We start from the raw sequence: 19,454 nt of genomic DNA, 5'->3' as shown, positions 1-19,454 counted from the left end.
TGTTAATTTAAAGATTGTATCTTTTAATACCTGTGAAACAAAGAAGGTATCATAGGGCCTGTCTAGACTGGCTGTTTTGGGTGTGGGGTGTCTGAGGCTACAAAGCATCTGTTGAGGTCAGGGGAAGCAGCAATGTGCCATTCGCCTCCTGTTGGAAGACCAAACAACTCCTTGCAGCCTGATCAGCTGACCAGATTAAGCACTTCCTTGATTGTCTGTAGAGGGACAGGGGAAGTGATATTTTAAAATGCCATTCCTCCGTTGGTGCTTTCCTATTTTCTTTTCCCCTTGCCCCTCACTTCCCTTCCCTCATGTACCCCCAACCTTCTCACTCTGCAGCTATGCTGGCAGCTGGAAACTGAGGGTGTTGGAGCTATTCTCTCCCAGCTAAGCAGGCTAAACAGTGAGCATGCCAAAAAGAATGCATGCCTTACTGCTGGGTCAGAAATGGAAGGATGGATCATTTTAAGTAGAAACAGTTACAAATGAGGTCTCTTCCCCCCCCCCAATTCAAACTGTGCCATCAGTGATCCATATAACCATATCTATATGCCAATGTGTACAGACCCTAGTGTCATGGCTCCTCCAGGTGCAGTTTCATCTAACCTCCTGGAGCAGCACACAAATTCTGGGTTTTGTCCAACAAGAGCAACAAAAAAGGAGGGGGAAGGAAGATTTAAACAGCCAGGCATATTTAATCTCTCTGTCGGGATACCATCAGCAGAATCTACAACATAGGCACCCCATATCTAGTTTTAAAAAAGGAACTGTTATGTAATATCTTCAAAGGCCTACCTGTTCCAGTGACTTAACGACAGCTGTGAAAAGTTACTTTTTTAAAAATTACTTTTTTGCTACATCTGGCCATCCTGAGTTTAAATTTCTGGGAGTTGCTTGTAATGCAAAAAAGGAAAATTTCTAAGCTCTGCTTAAAATATTCAGTGATTTACTTACTTTATGGGACAGCCTCCAGTATTTTCTGCAAATTGGATTCATAGCTAGTTTTTTCCCCTTTTAAACACATTCAACTAAAATATCTATGCCATTGTTTGAAACAAGTTTTGTTTGTATAGACTTCATACACCCTGAATTCTAAACTCTCTCCTTCCTACCCCATGAAGTAATTCCCCTTCGGGAAACATTTGCATTTATTTTATTTTTTTGCCTGTCACATGAAAAGTTATTAATTCATACTTCAACCATTTTTCTTTTGTGTTTTAGGCATTTCTCTCTGAGGCTGTAATCACTCTCTTATCTTTCTGTACTCCCTTCTCATTAAATCTATGCCGTGTGGCTGATTACACAACAGATTTGTGTACCAGTGTTCAAGTACGCTGTGTGAAGCTAACATCACATAAGATGTTTTTAAAATCAAATTTAATCTTTAAGAATAATACCGTCTATGTTTGGAAGCTCTACTGTTCTTCATTTGACTTTTTCTGCTTCATCTCAGAACACTGTGGCTTTTTCACACCAGCATGTTTCAAACTCTGAAGTTCAAATGTGTTAATTGGAAGTTCCCCATTAATTCCTTTTCCTCTGGGGTCTGAAATGCTCTGTGTATCATTTCTACTGAACACATTTCCTCTGGCAACAGAAGATCTTCTATGCTTCTCTTTATATCTTCACAGCTTTCTTGCCTCCAGCATGAAGCGTACAATAATAAATGCACCACTCTTCTGCCTTTGTTGTCAAAAACCATGAGGTTTTAAAACTCTAGCATTCCACCAGCTCCTGTGGTTTTCAAAGAGCTTTCAAATTGCTGCTTTGAACCTTGCCTAGGCTTCCTCAAAATTCCATGTAATATTTGATGCTGGTAGGCAAGCTTTACTGGAAAGCTGTCAAAAAAACACAACAGCCTACAATTTTTTCCCTTGCAATTACTATTTATTTATTTATTTATTTATTTATTTATTTATTTATTTATTTATTTATTTATTTATTTATTTATTTATTTATTGTCATTGTAAGTATATACACAGTACTGTATATCCATACAATGAAATTCACAGACACCCAGAGACCAGACACATGCACAGACATAAAATTCCCCAAATACTCCCCACCCACTAAAAAACCCCCCAACACTCCCCACCCACTAAAAGTCCCCACTAAAAATATAAACATTTACACCACAGGCCAAGTAACACAGTCCAATTAACTATTCGCTACTGGTGGTCTTTAAGCTCATTATTAAGTGCTATTATAGCTCTGGGATAAAAACTATTCAGAAAACGTGTGGTCCGAGTCTTAATTGTTCTATTTCTTCTACCAGACTTTAGTAGAAATTACTAAAGTTTTGGTGGTCTGAATGCTCTGGCACTTCATGTCCACTGGTTGGGGATGATGTAAGCTGTAGTCTAATGTATCTGGGCGAGCATCAGGCTGAGGAAGATTGCCCAAAGATGCAATGTCCCTCCCTTATAATACAGAGATATATGGTATGAAGCTAATTTACAAGCATGCTGTTGGGTTACATTACTTCCCATCAGCCTTGCAGTGCTAGCAGAGTAGTTATCTGCACCTATTCCAGAGGTTCCAACAAGTTATTTCAATGGATTCCTTCATAGAAGGTTGCAGGAAATTTAACCTGGAGGTGGTGCCACCATACAGTGGTGATGAGGATATACATGATGTAGTCCCAATATCACAGCAGGTTCCACACAGGAAGCCTTTCAGTGCAAAAACTGATCCAACTATAGACAAAAACCCCTAAAATAAGACTTCAGGCAGAGTCTCAAAGCCCTCCAAGACAATAATTTTCTCCTCCTTTGGAAACTGTAAAAGTAAAAGAGAATCATCTTTAAGTGTGCACAGAATGCCTTTCCTAACCACTAATTACAGTTTTGGTATACTCACCTGAGATTGGGGAGGGGGCCTCCAAATGAAAGCATCTATCTCAGTCTTGAATCTCAGCTGCCATGGGAAATAGGAGCTGTACTAGAAAAGTTACTTGTTTTGTTTTATTTTATTGAATGCAACTCTCAGAGTTTCCCAGCCAGCATGGTCAGTAGCCATTTGGAAAGTTGCAGCCCAAAAAGCTTTGTCAAATTCCGAATAGAAACTATCCATTATGTTTTATGAATGTGTGAATTGTGAATATAAAGTACATGGGATACGGTTTGGAATAAGAGATGGTCTTTGTAAAAAGCACCTTATAAAATCAGGGAACTGGCTAACCTGGTCTGCAAAATACAACACAGGCCCTAGCAGTCTGAAGAAAGTTAAGTTAAGGTTATCATTAGATATTCAAGGATAATACTGATTTAACTGCTCTCCTCCTCCACCCATAAAAAGATGTCCCTAGTTTAAGCCTCCCTAGATCTGTCAGAGAATGAGGAGAGTTTCTCCCAAATTGGAAAAACTAAGTTCTTTACCAATCAAGAAAAGCCCCTTGTTCCACAGCTGGGAACATAAGTCCCAATATGTAGCCTCCTATACAGAGCTTTGCTTAATAAGCATTCAAAGAATAGCATCAACACCTGCTTTCGCTTCAGGCCTGGATGCTCCCCAGGTGCAGGAAAGGCAGAATACCTTGCAGTGACACTGCCTCAGGGTGACATAAGCCCAAGGAGGCTTGCTACACTCTTTAACACATTAGATTGAGACAGTGCTACAGTTACTGTCTGAGTAGTGCAAGACACACAAATAGATGTACAAGCAAGCATGAGTTTGTGTCTGTATTTCTGTCTATCTGTGATAGACAGTATCACAATGGAGAGAGTGTCATTCTAAGTTTCAGGAGGCCTGAGTTCAAATCTCCCCTCAGCTATGGAAACTCATTGAGGGGGGGGTTGGAAATTGTAAACCATTCCCTAAATACCTTACATATCCCGAAAACCCTTAGAAGTTGCACTATAAGTTGCAAAGACTCCATGGCATATTAACAACATCCATCTTACCATCTATCATGTGTATACTATACATATATAATTCCTTCTGGAGCCTGGTATGTTGTCAAGATGGAACATTAATGGGAAGTGCTTCACAGTTTTACTACGCTATGAAGTCTTTTGCAAATCATTAGCCATGCTGGTTGTGCCGTGATGAAAGCTGTACTGTGACACATCGGGGCACTACTGTACTAGCTTGGGAAGGAACGATTTATGGCATCCGTCTCCTGCTTCCTGGGAAGGAATGATTATTGGATTATCAATAAAATAGGGAAACACCAGTATTCTTACCCGTGAAGCCAAACTGTCCTTACAATGCAGGCTGATTCCACATTCATCAGTAATTTCAGAGAGATCTTCATCCTCAAACTCTTCAAGGCTGATGTCATGGGTGAGCCTAAGTTAAGGAAAAAAGCCACATGTTTATCCATAAAGGAGGAGGAAGTGAATATAACATACCACCCTTTTTCTTGGGTGCAGTGTTATAACTGGAACTTGGAACCAAACTAAGATTATATGCAAAACAACTTTAATAATTATTTTAAATAAGCTACAGAGTATGGTATCCAGACAAATTGTGTCCCCTATTAACACTACTGTATTATATGAGAGGTTTTTCCCTTTCTTTGTACTATTAATTTCCTACGTTTCTGCAACTCAGGGAATGCATGCTCTGAAACAAGATAACAGGAACAAATCCTGTGTTAGGGCCATTTTGTATAACCATGCTCCCAGGAAATGTATGAATATATAATTCTTACGGTAGGGATTATCATAACAGTTCTAGTGTAAAATGCAATGACAGCTGGTGACTGAGTTTTGGAGGGACCACAGTTTGTCATTGCCTTTCTTCTCTGTGATGGATCTTCCACAGCATTTATCAAAAGGAAATATGCAGTAAAGCTGAGCATAAAACTCTGCACAAAGAGATGAAATACTTCTATACAGGCGTGGGGAACCGGTGGTTCTCTAGATGTTGATAGACCATGACTCCCTATCATTTCTGGTCCCTGGCTATGCTGGTTGAAATGGACAGGAGTAAAGAATCCAGCTGTATATGCAGTGGCACTAGTTTTTCAACTCTGCTGTATTACATCCCTGTGGAAAAGTGGAATAGCTTTTGGGTAGGAGAGTGGGCATGAATATAGCTTTCAGAATGAGGTGAGTTCAAACTCCTCTCATTTGACAATTATATCCTGGCAAAGTTTATTGAAATAATGTGGTTTCAGAGACTTTATTCAATACCAGATACCCTTGAATACAGCTGATGAGGGAAAACAAGATGCAAATTCCTAATTCTCAATGGCCTGTCTCTGTAATGTTCTCTGTCCAAGGTCTCATTCAATATTTGATCAACAACAGGAGGGGCAGATGATATTCCTAGAAGTCTCTACTGGTTGATCCACCTCTATATTTTGACTGCACTTAAATAAATACAATTTTCTGTAAACGTCTGAAATACATATGTTAGTGATAGACACTTACAACATAATCCGTTATTTCCAGGCAATGCATCTTGTTAATTTGAAGCATTTTCTGGTCTTGAGACATACTTTTTTCTACCCTATTTTTTACATGATACCCCCCACATGTGGAAGAAAAACCATGCATATATTCTCTGTGAAATGTTTTGTGGATGCCGCTGTATATGGGCTGAGAAGCACAGTCTCAAAAAGTAGAAGTATGCACACATGCACAGTTACCCACATACTGTTCTGTCTTTACACAGAAATTATCTCTATGTTGGAAAATAGTTAAGGGCTAAGAAGGCCACAGTTTCAGCTGGGATAGAATGCACAGTTTTGCTACAACTCCCATTTCTATTTCCCGCCTATCCTAACGTCCCAGAGATCTTTTCCATTATTTTAGTCATACCCAACTGAGACCATTCAATGTCTTTTTCTTGTCTCCATGGAATGTTTTCTCTCTACAAGTGTATATTCTAGCTCTGACAATTTACTTTTTGAGTGTACACGTGAGAAGCAGAGCACTAACCCTTTCCATGTGTTGGAAGCAACAGCATGAAAGGAAGAGCCTCATCTATTCATGGATATCTTCCATGGGAGAAGAGCAATAAAAATGACATTGCACTGGGGCAAGGTTAGCATGTTATTTTTCTTATATTTTGATGTAAAGTAGATTATTTTAAGTGTAATATTTTGGTAAAGTATATAGGGCAATCCATAAACCTTTCGTTTTATATATTGGACTATTGAGAATTTTAAAAAATGAAGACCAACATCTCATCAGACAGTGAGTGTATTTATAATAAAACAATTAACTGCTTCAACATAAAATTTATTCTCCATTCTACAAAAAGTCCTACAGACCTAATGATCAGGGTTCTTTATCTTTTCAGAGGCTGGATTTAGTTTAAAACAGTAGTTCCCAGTCATGGGTCTCCAGATATTCTTGGACTACAACTCTCAAAAATCCTAGCCAATATATCTAGTAGTGAAGGTTTCTGGGAGTTGTAGTCCCAGAACATCTAGTACCCAGCTTTGGGGACCACTGGTCTAGAATGCTAGGGAAAAAATATTTTTCGGTGATGAAGACAGTTATTATCTTTCGCCTTAGTTCTTATCTTTGGCCTTAGTTCTTCTCTTGGGATAAGAAGATTAATGTCTTATAGGAAGTTGCATCTCAACAGTTAAGAACAGAAGCAAAATTAATGCTTCCATTGCTTGTATCAACAAGAGCAAATGGCCAAGTGTTGGGGTGGTATATAAAGGAAGAGGAGAGGAACGATCAAAAATAGATTGCAGGAAAAATACCTTTATAAGACCATCTCCTTCAAGGATCATTTTAGATCTCCCAGTCCTCAGTGATCTGACAAAATAATATAAAAACAACCTTTTCCATATGTTTCCCCACCCTCCTAAGAGAAAAGACCCTTCTCTAATACTGGTGAGATTCTTAGGAAAAAAGCTTTGGCGTCAAAAAATTGGCATGTCAGCATGCTTTCTCCCCATGGAGATAAGAAAAAAGCAGTAAGGGCAACAGCAAGGAAGGAAATAATAAACCATGCACTGATTATCACTGTGTATCTTATCAATAAAGATTCTAGTGTCTTCCTCTTAAATCTTGCTGAATTGATTACAGTACTCCAGTCCTTCCAACATGCTGCTTATAGTTTTTGCTAGATCAATTTGCAGAAGAGCAATAGGAAATATTGGAATGTTTTTTCCAAGGGCATGTTTTTGTACAGAATTATGTGTTGCTGACTGAAGCAGTGTCAAGTCTGCACAGAGTAGATTCCAGCAAAGAAGCTGTCCTTGCTTCCACAGCAGTTCCCAGCTGACTCCCTCCCTTCGTTTTAAATCTCTGGAGTGAAGTGGTGACAGACTTCTCCTCTGCCTCTGTCCACTGGCCAGGTCCAGTCACACTGGAATGGAAAGGACATGTAAATGGGTTGCCTTTCTGATCTGTAACTCTCTGGTGCACACCTCGCAGTGTGAAAGAAGCAAAGATAAGAAGCAAGGGCCTTGTTTTAGGTTGTTCTCACCCAGGTACCCCTACATAATTCACTGCTTTGTCACAAACCTGGGATTTCTAGCTCTAAAGACCAAGTTGTCTGAAGCCCAGAGGCAGTGGTTGGGGGTGAAGAAGGCACAATAACCAATGCTGGGTAGAAACAGGGCAAAAGCTAGTATTCATATGAACAGAAACAAAGGTGCGCCCTAATGTGCGCACAGAACTCGGCGGTCCCTAATAACAATGCTGCCAAGATTAGGATGGTTTCAAAGTTAACCTAAGCTTGATGGAGGACAGCACATGGAGAATTCAGCACTGATTCAGCATGCGTTAAGGGAGTTGGAGATGGTTCCAACAGCATATAATTAAAACAATCCTGTGACATCAAGTCAATTCTGACCTATGACAACCATTTCCAGGGTTTTCCAGGTAGAGACTACTGAGAAGTGTCTGGGTATAGGCCAGTGATGGCGAACCTATGGCATGCGTGCCCACAGCTGGCACACAGAGCCTTCTCTGCGGGTACGCGAGCCATAAGTCACCATCGAGAAATACTTACCCATCCTCCGATTCCAGATTTTGGCACTTTCCTCTGCTGGTGCAGTGGTCCAGCAGAGGGGTGCAATGGTGATCATTAGCAGTCTAGCCCAATGGGGGCTTGGAGGACTGGTAAGTATTTCTTTGTTAATACCGCCCATAAGAAAAAAACAAATAAGCATTTAACCCTTGCAATGCAGAAGCATGTGAGGGTTCGTTGGGGTGGACTGTCTTCTCTTCAATAAACGGACGAGGCATAGAAGGAACATCAAAAGGTGTCATATTTATTTCAACGTTAACGTCTTCTGGTACACCACCCATGAAAGGGTTCAGAGACGTTTGGAGACCATGGTTAGGCTTCAAGGGGGTCCATAAACTATGTACAAAGGGGTTAGTAGTCTCTGGATTCCAAGGACCTGTTAAGGGCGGCACAGGTCCTAGACCAGGGTTCGTTTCTTCTTCCAGGGAAATCAAGGGTAAGGTCTCCTCGTCCCCGCTCCAGCCGTCCCAGGAGGATCCCTCTCCTCCTTCGGCACCCCAAGGCCCGGGTAACCCCCCAGCTTCCTCAACTCGGCGATATGCCATTGTCGTTTGCGTTCCAGCTCTCTGGCGACCGCCTCGCGTTCTTCCCGTAGCTTTCTCCGCCACTCCTTGGCCTCGGTTTCTCCCCAGTAGGACGGGCGGGGTTTTAGTCCAAGTTGTCGGCGCTTTTCTGCCTCCTCATGGGGAATCCGGACCTGTTCCCATTTGTGGGTCCAGGGATCCTCCATCCAGACCCACTCCCAACCGCCTGGAATGTCTCTGGCCCTCCCCCTTATATCTCCCATCCCCGCTTCTATCTCCTCCCCTCTTTTTCCCGCCTGAACTCGTCCCGGTTCGCGGGTGATTTTTAACCCCTCCATAACCTCCTCTAGGTCCCGGGTATCCACCCCCTTGCTCAGGGTAAGGGTTCCGCCGCATTCTGTCCCCCAATCAGGGGTCTCCACTCCTCTATCTTCCCGTCGCGGTGGGGATGGTGGGGGGGATGTCTGAGTCTGGTTGTTACTCTTCGGGCGCAGCGGCACTCCTACCATGGCTTCCACTTTGGGAGCCTCACAAAGCAGTTTTTTTTTTCTAAACTAAAACCTCAGTATTCAGGTTTTAATTGCAGTGTTGGCACTTTGAAATAAATAAGCTGATTTGGTGTTGCAGTATGGGCACTTGGGCTCAAAAAGGTTAACCATCACTGGTAGAGGCAAACTGGAGGGACACTAGACATGTAACTTAATCTGTCTCAGCAGGGATTTTTCCACAGGAAAAGAACAAGGAGGAGGAGAAAAGATAAGGAGAGGATTGAGGATGTATGTAATGGACAGCCAAAGCTATTAATTGATTCCATCTCTTGTTCCAGAGACGTCACAGGAGTCAAGAAATCCCTTCCATTAACATTCATTCTATTGCACGGGAATATGTCTGTATCACTGGGATGCTAATAAATGGACTACAGGCCTAATAGCTAGAGACAAACATTTTAAATATACCCACAACCTGCCCAAGAGCCATTCAACGCCTTTGGTTTGTTACCACTAATAAGAGAGCTGTCTTACATTGGCTCCTGTGTGGCACAGAACAGTCACCACACCTTCTCTCTAACAATGAAATGAAAGCAAATACTGTACCAGTAAGATAGTCCTCTGTTTTCTGGTCTGTTTCCTTGCACAGTCACCAGACAACAGCTACACTGGCAGGGGTAGGGGTGTTCTGAGAGGCATAGTTCAAATACCTAATTTTCCCGAGTTTTACCTATCACCCCACCTCTTTGTTTTCCTTAGGAGTCACAGTCCATGCCCTTCTCCAGAGCCAGGCTCCTTCCTCCTACCTTATAAACTCCTTCCTACCACAAGGGGTGGGGATCCTCCTTTGACAAGATATTCTACTTTGGCAACTTGAGCTGTCCCTTTCGGGATCAAATCCAGCAATGACACAGAAGGACTAGCAAACAGATCGGGATGAGCTTGCCTCCTTGCTTTGGCTAGGCAGAAGCTTTTCAGTGCCATTTGCAGCAGATAAAAGTTTGAAAAAAAAAAAACCACACCAAACTCTGCGCAAGCAAGTCTGCAGATGCTATGAAGCCCCCCCCCCATCGTACAGAGAGCATTTGATCAAACTATACTTCACTGGGGCAGTAAGAACACTAATGTAAAGCAAGTAGGACTTTTTTTCAAAAGCTGCATAAGTACAGTAAAGTGTTTTGCTTGATCCCCACATCCCTCAGGCCCCATCCAAGACCCCGATGATTGCCTACCATTTCTCCCACTGGTCCTCCAGCCAGCTCTCCTCCTCTGTGCTTGACTGCATTTTAAGTTCAAGCTTCATTTAAGAGAAGCCCCGTCTTGGGGTGGAGAAGGAGCAGAGCCTGGATGTTGAGGGAGGCCTCCCCTCAGAAAAGAAAGTGTGGGAGAGTCGCCTGTGAGCTGCCTCCTCTCACCGTTCCAGCTCGGGAGATGCTGCTGTTTGCGCGGCTCTGGGTTTCTCACTGCGCAATCTAAAGGAGCTCATTAAAAATAAATGGAATCAGCTGTCTGGCTGGAAGGGGGGGGAGAAGTACCCTCTGGGCTGAGATGGTGCCGAGCCCTGCACTCTGCCTGGTCCACTGCCTCCCTCCTCAGCCAGGCAGGCTCCTAATCGCAGCAGCTCCTATTCCTCCCTCCCTCCCCATCTCCTCCATCAGCCGCAGTCAAGGGAAAAAGGGGGAGTCGAGTTACCACAACAGTGGCTCTAGACGCTGCCAAGCCACTGTTCCTTGACCTTGCAATGCCTCAGCCGGGCTGTGTATTCTGACCATATCCCAGGTGCCAATGGGCGATCTAGTCAGTTCTGCTGTACAGCAACAGGAACATCAATCCACAGGGGGGAAAAATTTGTAGCCTGCACAACACATGGGGCTTGTTTCAGGGTCGTCCAAATATATTTTAGTGCCTAAGGCACATGAGCAGATTTCCCACAAACTCCAGGTGCACTGGAACTAAGGTCAAAGTACCTTTCCTGCCCCTGGCAATTAAAAAAGGACAATGATACTATTAATAATTTGCTAATACCAAAGATCTGTTCTCTAATAGCAGGAACAGCCCTGGCTTACTTATACAACGTTCAGCAATCATTACTTCAAATGCTGTTTCCCAAGCTTACAGCCCTGACTGCCCAGAGAAGGAGATGCAGCTCCTTCAGTTATATTTTCTTGTTTTCTTTTCTTGATCTTTCATGTGTCATTTTGTACCTCAGTGGAACAGTAAATTATACCCACAAGGCATAGCAAACAGCTTGTTACAAGAATTATATATCTCAGGTGCCAGAGCACAGTTCATTTTCCAGATGCTGGCTATGTCCCTTTCCAGAGTTACCTCACTGCCACTCTCCCACAACAGAACTGGCAAGAAAAGGACAGGGACAGGATAAGAGCATGGCCACCTATGATCCTGTTCACACAAAATGGCTGTCACACAGGTTGCTTGAAATTGCATCGACGCAGCAGTTGGGTCCTGTGGCAAGCCACCATCCCTGCAACGGCCATAGGGACACAGTCTCAAATGGCTCCTGTGTGTCTGTCATTTTATCTGAAGTCTGTGCTTTTCTGTCACAGTTTTAAGTGGTTTTCTGTCTTTATTTCTTACAATGTTTTCAGTAAGGGTGTGTGTGAATGGGTTAGTCTTGCAGAGGAGCATTTGTGCGCCTTGTGCTTCTTGTCCATCTCAGTGGCCTGCCCCATATCTGACAACTGGGTGGCAGGAATAAGCAGGCTCACACCACACTGGGAATTTGTGCAGCTCTCTTGAAAAGGATAAGGAAATCAAGGGATGCTCATTCTGCACTGGGTGACACAAGAGATGTGAGGCATGGAAACAGGACTTGACTGTTCCCTCAGCAACACTTCATATTCAGAGTGTTTCTCAAGTGCACAGGGAGCCTACCTAAGCCAATTCCAGAAGCCAGACAGATGTAAATTAAGTGATTCTTGTTGCAATAATAACAATTTTGCATGCTTTCTAACACTGAGTGTCAATGGAAGAGGGGCTTTTAAGACCTAAAGAGATTCTCTCCTTTCCCACTAACCTATTTGTAAAGTTTTTTTCCTCCACTTCTGACTTGCCCCTCCTCTCTTTGTTTGCTTCGCTTCTTTTGTTTGTTAGTTTCTGTCTCCTTTCCTGATCTCCAGCCATGCAGGAAACATGTAGGGGGGCTGTCTCCCAATTCCCATTTTTTCCCTATTTTTCTACTGACTATAACTACAGACAGCAATAGTAAGTAAAGATATTTATTTATCTAAAATAATTTAATCCCACCTTTCTTCATAAAAGGACCAAATGTGGCTCTTTTTGCCATTTAAAATATTTCCAGAGTGATTTTTAACATATAAAGTGCTAGTCACTGTAAAAAGGAGCGGACTACTGAGACTTAAGCTAGTCTCTCCCCTTTTCTCTGTGCAATTGTTGTTTGTACCTGATACTCTGCTAATTATAAAAGAATTTAACCAAATTAACCAAATTATCCAATAATTCTAGCTCAAACTTATTTTATTCTACATATGTCATCTGTAGTCACCTCATTAAAGAGCTGGCTCTGAAGAATATCTGCTCTTCGAAGTGTTATGAAGGTACCTTCCTCATTCATTTCATTTCACAGAAATATTCACCAGTATAGCACTCTATAGACTTTTGGGAACAAGCCATCACAGAAAAAAAAAAACCTTGGAACAACCTTTCCCAATCCAGGGCCTCTCAGATGCTTTTGCTTCCTCAATTCTACTGCCATACTACTGTGTTTCCCCCAAAATAAGACAGGATCTTATATTAATTTTTGGTCCAAAATGCATTGGGGCTTATTTTTAGGGGATGTTTTTATTTTATTTCCATGTACAACAATCTACATTTATTCAAATAAAGCCATGTTATCTTCTTCTGGTTGCTGTACAATGCTGCACAATGGTGGAAGGCCGGGTTTCACTGAACTGGGGCTTATTTTTGGGGTAGGGCTTATATTATGAACATTCTGAAAAACCATGCTAGGGCTTATTTTCAGCTTAGATCTTATTTTTGGGGAAACAGGGTAGCAGGAATGATGGGAGTTACAGTCCAACATGCCTGGAAGCTGCTAGGTCAAGAAAATTTCCCCACACTGCAAGAACCTGCTTATAAGAGCCAAGAACTTTGTGCTAGCACTACCTCCATGCAAGTAAAACAGTTAACGTGGTCACAATATTATTCCAAATGATTTAGACAAATGGCTACATGCAATCATGAGCTGCACTGCTATATCCCTACAGATGAGAGTTCCTATTATAATGAAAGTTACCTTTAGCAACACTGTCTCTGTTGACAACAGATTTTTTTTGTTACTCTAATTTTGAGCAACCAAAATTATTTATCTATTCCCCTCCTTCTCACCTCTGGCTTTTTGCCACTGCATCCCTCCTTCTATTTCCATCTTACCTGCTTTAACGAAGCCTTATGCACACTCTTCTATATTGCTGTTTGTGTCTTGCTATTTGCTCTTAGTTTTTAAGAGATCATCTTTTCTATTTCCAGCCCATCTTTCATTTTCTTGTTTTTCCCTTCAGATCTGCCAGAATGGATTAGAACTGAGGACCATCTAGTTCAGTATCATCTCTATAATAGGAGCCAAAGCTCAGGTTGCTAATAGAGTGCTACAGAGCATGATGCCAAACTCTTGAAGGAAGCAGAACCTCCATCATACCCAGATTGTACGGGTCTGCCTAACTAGGGTTAGAGACAAAATGCTACACTAGATGGACTTTCATCCATCCATCCATCTTGACTATTGTCATGAGGATCCAGGAGGGCTAACAATAAAATAGTTAAGATGACAAATATCAATTATTTAAACTCACAAGTAACAATTGCATAATAACACAAAATTCAAATCAGGTACCACACATGCTTAAAGTTGATAATTTAAAAATATTTAGATGGATATAAACTTCTAAGATGATCAAATATTTAGTCTTATTCACTAAGGCATGGGTGGATAAACTTCAGATTTGAAGGGACTACTTTGCTAGGTCCACAAACCAAAGCCGGGGATAAAATAGCAATTGTGGGTATAGAACTAGATAGTGGCCTGGAGTGCAACCAGTTAGCTTTGCACACCTGGCAGCACATGCTAGAATAACTTGCCCCTAAAAGTGCCAATCTACATTTGAATAACCATGATTCAGAAACTTTAACACAACATTCTAAAATTGGCTAGCACAAACAGTCACAAAAAACCTAACTGACTATTTTGCTTGTGAGGAGCTCTGGGGCCAAGAGATAAGCGGTTACTACAAGGCTAATTGCTTATCTTAGATATTTGTTTATTGTTTAGTTTATCATTTAGATATTTGGTTTACTAAGTTTACTTGCTCTTGGTCAGCTAAACTCAGAAATTCTTGCAAATCAACTGCAAATCACTCAGCAATCTATTAGCTGACCCTAATCTATCTCCTATGCATTCCTGATGTACAACAACTGACACGCACTGAAGTGCACATGCAGTGTGTACCCCCTCTCTATTATTTCTCCTACTTGCAGGCAGATCAGAAACTCCCATGCTAAAGAGAAGACTGTGTACTATGCCAGTACTTGGGTTTCACACACAAATATACCCAACCAAACATAGTATCAAAGCACTTGGCATACAATCTGCCCATAGCCACAAAACCAGGATTACATGTGGCAGTGCAGACTCAGCAAGCTCATTATTCTGGGGTCCAGAAACAAAACAGATACTTCCTCTCTTGCTGTCGTGATATGAAATCTGAATTTACAATTTACAAGGGCTTTCCCCCCTAAGTATGCATTTTGACCAACTTGCCAATACTTTCTTGATATAGGAATGTACACTGGACCTTGGGGAACAGCTAAATTAGGAAGCACAGAAGCCAGCAGCAGTAAGGATCTCAGGAGTATGCCCAATATGGAGGTGCTTGCAACAGTCTATTTCCAGAGTATATAATGGAACTCTATTATGTGAATCTGATTGACCTCATGTGGGCAGAATTCTCTTGCTAGGAATATAGCCTTCCTCCCCCCCTCCCACAGCCACACTATTGCTCACACACTGTCATAGAAACCCAATGGTCTCACACAGGAGCATTCATCACCACCTGCCCTTCTCTTCTTTCTTCTCCCTCCTCTGTTTAGCACTTTCTCACTGCTATTTATCATGACAAAGCATTTGCAGAAAAGGTTACCTGCATCCTCACCAAAAGTTTTATGTGAATAAATCGTTTTACCAAGCTGAAGAGGGTTCCTTCCAACCTGCATCCATACAAATGACAGTGGATGTCACTTAAATTCTACAGTTCAGTGTTCATCTGAGATAAGAAGCAGGTTTCAAAGCCAATCTTTGTCAAAAATTAATGTTGTCACAAGGAAAGGAACACACTAATACTCCATTCAGCTACGGTATTTCTTAAAGTAAATCCCTGTCCATGGTGCTTACAGCTGAAAACCACAGTCTCCGCCTCTTCCAGGTCTCTTAAGCTCCTAGAGGGATTTCACACTGGCTTGTAAAAAGCTATTAGAAGTCTCCAGGGATACCTAGGCCCCTTTCTGCAGGAGAAGCCTGCATGTTGCTTGAGCAACTAGCAGACAGTAAAGCCCCTTCCTGCAAATACACAGACTCCTGTGGATTGGAAAAATCAACTCATTACCTTGCAGACTTACTCCCAGAGGATATGCATTAAGCAGCAACTTTCAGATGCAAATGTCTTGCTGGAAATAGGCCCAATCTCAGTCGGAAGGGCACAAAATGAAATTCACTTAGCACCTCTAAAATCCAAGTAGCCCCATTGGCTAAGCCATACATATAATAAACAATTGAATGGCAAACTATATATTTCGAAGCTCATTGTCTCAAAGCCACACATCTGGTTCTATGTTCCCCAGAGCAAGCATCTGAATCTCAGACCCAAGGAGACCAAGTTTTTGAGTGCATGATCAACCTACAATTTTTAAGATTTCTCACCATTTGTGACATACAGGCAGGGAAAAGGAAATATGGGGCACAGAGAAGCAGACAGTATTGTGCACCAAGTTATTTTAAAAAGAAAACATAAAAATAGGAATGTCAAGCATATAAGCCAGGCTACTTGATGCAGGAGTTAACTTTCCATTACATCAACAAGATCCCTTTCCCCTAAACTCACAAGGCCTTGACTGAATAAGCTGTATTGATCCACAGAGCTATCTTTATTTTAGAAAAACAAAACAACATAGAGTGTTTGCATCAATAGCGTGCAGTCCAAAATGCCACCTTGAGCTGTCGCCTTGTTTGACATGGGCAAAACTGACTCTTCTCCAAACAGTCTTTTCATCTGAAGTGGTTCCAAGTTGCATGAGAGGATAACAAGGAGGGTTTGTGCAAAACAGGATAATCCAAATTCTAATTCTATGCATACTTGCTTCAGAATAGGTCAAGAGAACACCATGAGATTTACTTCCAAGTAAAGATGCACAGAGTTTTTCTGTCAGAAGTTGTGGTCAGTGCCCATGGTTTACCACAACCCTTCAGAATAGAGTGTGAGGGATTATAACAATTTCCCCCTCTTAATTTCTTTTCACCAAGTTGGCCATGACTATCACTGCCACTTTTTCTCCAGTCAGAATGTAAGAGAAAAAGACTCACATTTCAGAGGGTGAGATTTAGCCACCACTTACATTAAACAAAAAATATGTCTAGATTCACAGCAGTTGCCAAAGATGCTTCCAACCTGTAGTTTATATTTTGGATCTTAGAGCTACAACCTTGGACTGCTGTTACTTTATGTACTCATCCATTAATTTCACTTGTTCTACTTTAAAAACAAGGTCTTTCCTGCAAGGGCACCACAGAGTCAGAACAAATGCTTTGTATGTTATGTATTCCAGAATTCAATGCTTCAGATTTGTAGAAATCTGCAGGAGGGATGTTCTGCTGATGGACTGAATCTCCTGAACAGATTCGAGTCATTCATTGTTACATTCTTTTCTCCTTGAACTCTATTCCTCCTTTCTACTCTATTAACCCTTTTAAAAAGTAGTTCACACATTTCCGATTGAATTAAGAAGATGCTTGCTCAGCTTTTCTTCTTGAGTTAATAGCGTACCATAATAGAGGCTGTAGAGGCATGTTTATCATTCAGTTATGTCATTACTCAGTGGTTTCATCAGTCAAGTAATTCACCGGTGAAATGCTTCCACTGACAAATGCTAGAGATGAGGCCAGCTAGTGTAAGAACTCTTCCTTTGCAAGCACATACATATACATAAATTTGATTTTTTGTTGTTTCTGGCTATCCGAATCCTTGATTTTTAAGTTACTTGTAGTATGTAGGTTCTATTTCCACAGGAATTGCAGCACATGAGGCAAAGGGAAAGCCATTGCACCCCTCATCAAGAGATTCATGAAACATTCTTGGGGGGAGGGTTTTGAGTCTATAGGTCTGTTTACTGAACATAAATAGAAAACATTTCTGAAAGGCTAACATTTTTATCACCTTTTCATTTAAGATTTTTATTGTTGTAAGATATAAACCACTCCAGCACCTGCACTTCTCATGATAGGGGAGCAACATCACTTATGTAAATTAGCATGTACGTTAATCTTCACTCCTTCTACCTAACTGGAATCTTACAATGCTTGCTGTTTCTGCAAAAGACAGAACTGTTTTCATGACTGCCAGTCGAAGGAATAGTTATTTAGTGTACTATCAAGTCCTACCAGAAAAGCCACTATAACAAGATGTTTCATGAGCCATGGCCTTGATGTCAGCGTGTGCTCCTAAAAGGAAGTTCAAAGGTTTAGAAACAATATTTGCTTCCTGACTTCTGTAATACTTATTATACCAAACTAAAATCACGTTAATTCATGCCCTTTAATCATTTTTCTTTAATCTGTTTATTTAATCCATCTACTGGGCTGTTAATGCTGGGAAAATAACAATATTGCATGCACTAACATTGGCTATCAGTGGGAAGGGCTTTTCAACCTAATGTGATTGTTGTTTGCCACTAACTCCTTTTCCAGTCTCTGGCATCTGAGGCAAACCTCAGCCCCTTCTTCCTGTTTGCTTGCTTCCATTTTCTTTGTTGTTGATAACATTCTTTCTCTTGCCTCTAAACAAGCCACAAGCATGGAAGGTCTCTTCCTGTGGTGGAGACTCCATTCCTCCCTTTTATCCTTCTGACTGTAACTACAAATGGTAATTGCAAGTAAAGATACATTTTCCCCTACTGTAAATGATTCTAGAGTAATTTTAACATACAAAATGCTAGTTTGTGCGGAACCAAAGGGGCAATCTCTATTGAGATTACACTGATCTCTCCAAATTTTTATGTTGCTGTTTTTCTATGTCATACTTTGCTAATTAAAGGGAATAACCAAAATTCACCAAAAGTTAAATTGTACCACATTCTAAAGACACATAATTTTTTTTGGCCTTTCTGCAGATCTGCACTATAAATATGAGGACCAAGTGAGCTAAATTCAGCACTGATCACTGAAATGAATGGAATTTGATAGTTATAATTAGCTTACATCCTAATTATATCAGTGGATCTCATTCTAGAATTTAGTTGGATTTAGCTCATTGAAGACAAAGACAAATTTAATTGGGGGGAAATACCCTTAAAGACTCTCCACCAGAAATTGCATGCACAGATACTGTGAGGGGGAAGCATTCAGCAGCATAATAGGATGCTTTGTGATTCAATGATAGAGCTGAAAATTAAGGTCTGTTATTACAGTCTCCTATCTGAGAAGGGAAAGTGAGCAAGATGTTGAGATTTCCAATTTGACATGATAACGTAGTATAGGACATGCTTCCATGAAAAGGCAAGCACCATTTCAATAAATATGGAAGAGTTCCCACAATCCTCCTATACTTCAAAGTCGCAGCCTTTCCAATAGTGTGATTTTGGAAACTAATGCCCAGCCGGATCCCAGAAAATGTGTTATTTCAACCACAACTCCCAGAACCTCTCAGCCAGCTAGCATAAGGATTTTGTTCATTCTAGTCCAAAAAAGAGAGACTAACATCTCCCCAAATTCTGTGCCCAACTACAGAAAAAGAAGGAGTTCCTGCACAACTTGGGTTTCTTCTGCTTTCTGGGTCCTTTCATCCCAGCTTTGCTTTCACAGTGCAACAATTTAGGGCTGAGATTATTGTTTAGTGATGAAGCACATGTTTTGCCTGCAGAAGCCCCACAAAATTCAATTTCTGGCATCGCCAGTGAAAGGGATCAGACAGCAATCATTATTGGGAAGTAACTTTTTCTGAGACCGGAGAGAAGTGCTTGAGACAGCCATAATACTGTAGTCAGCAACTGGGACAAGCCGTATTATTAGTTGTAAGGGACACCTTTATGTTCCAATCAATATCAAACATCTGCACCTACCAATGGACAAATGTTAATCCATGACTATTTGGATTTCAGGGATTTGTTTAAAATTAAATATCATGAGACAAGAATTAGCCAGGGCAAAGGTTCAAGCCTGTATTATCTCACAGCTTACATTTATACTTTCATTTTT

At 41.2% G+C, this 19,454-nt stretch overlaps 1 protein-coding gene across 3 annotated transcripts in view; it reads right to left on the bottom strand.

The window, feature by feature from the left end:
• The window catches only part of MAPK8IP1 (mitogen-activated protein kinase 8 interacting protein 1), a 76,422-nt gene that overhangs the window by 44,100 nt on the left and 12,868 nt on the right, over nucleotides 1-19,454 (bottom strand). Inside the window, exons 1-2 of one of the 3 annotated variants that reach the window (XM_072985995.2) lie at nucleotides 10,649-10,743; nucleotides 4,185-4,290 (exon numbers count right to left, since the gene is read on the bottom strand). In XM_072985995.2, coding sequence (XP_072842096.2) covers nucleotides 4,185-4,290; nucleotides 10,649-10,728 — 186 coding nt within the window. In that variant the 5' untranslated portion in view covers nucleotides 10,729-10,743. Of the gene's footprint in view, nucleotides 1-4,184; nucleotides 4,291-10,188; nucleotides 10,501-10,648; nucleotides 10,744-19,454 lie in introns of those variants that run through there. The other 2 variants (XM_020798563.3, XM_020798544.3) reach the window with 2 other exon arrangements.

The sequence above is a fragment of the Pogona vitticeps genome, chromosome 1 (genome assembly GCF_051106095.1).
Source record: "Pogona vitticeps strain Pit_001003342236 chromosome 1, PviZW2.1, whole genome shotgun sequence".
NCBI lineage: Eukaryota > Metazoa > Chordata > Lepidosauria > Squamata > Agamidae > Pogona > Pogona vitticeps.
Note: the sequence above shows the minus strand (reverse complement) of the source record. Positions and strands in the feature narration are given on the sequence as shown.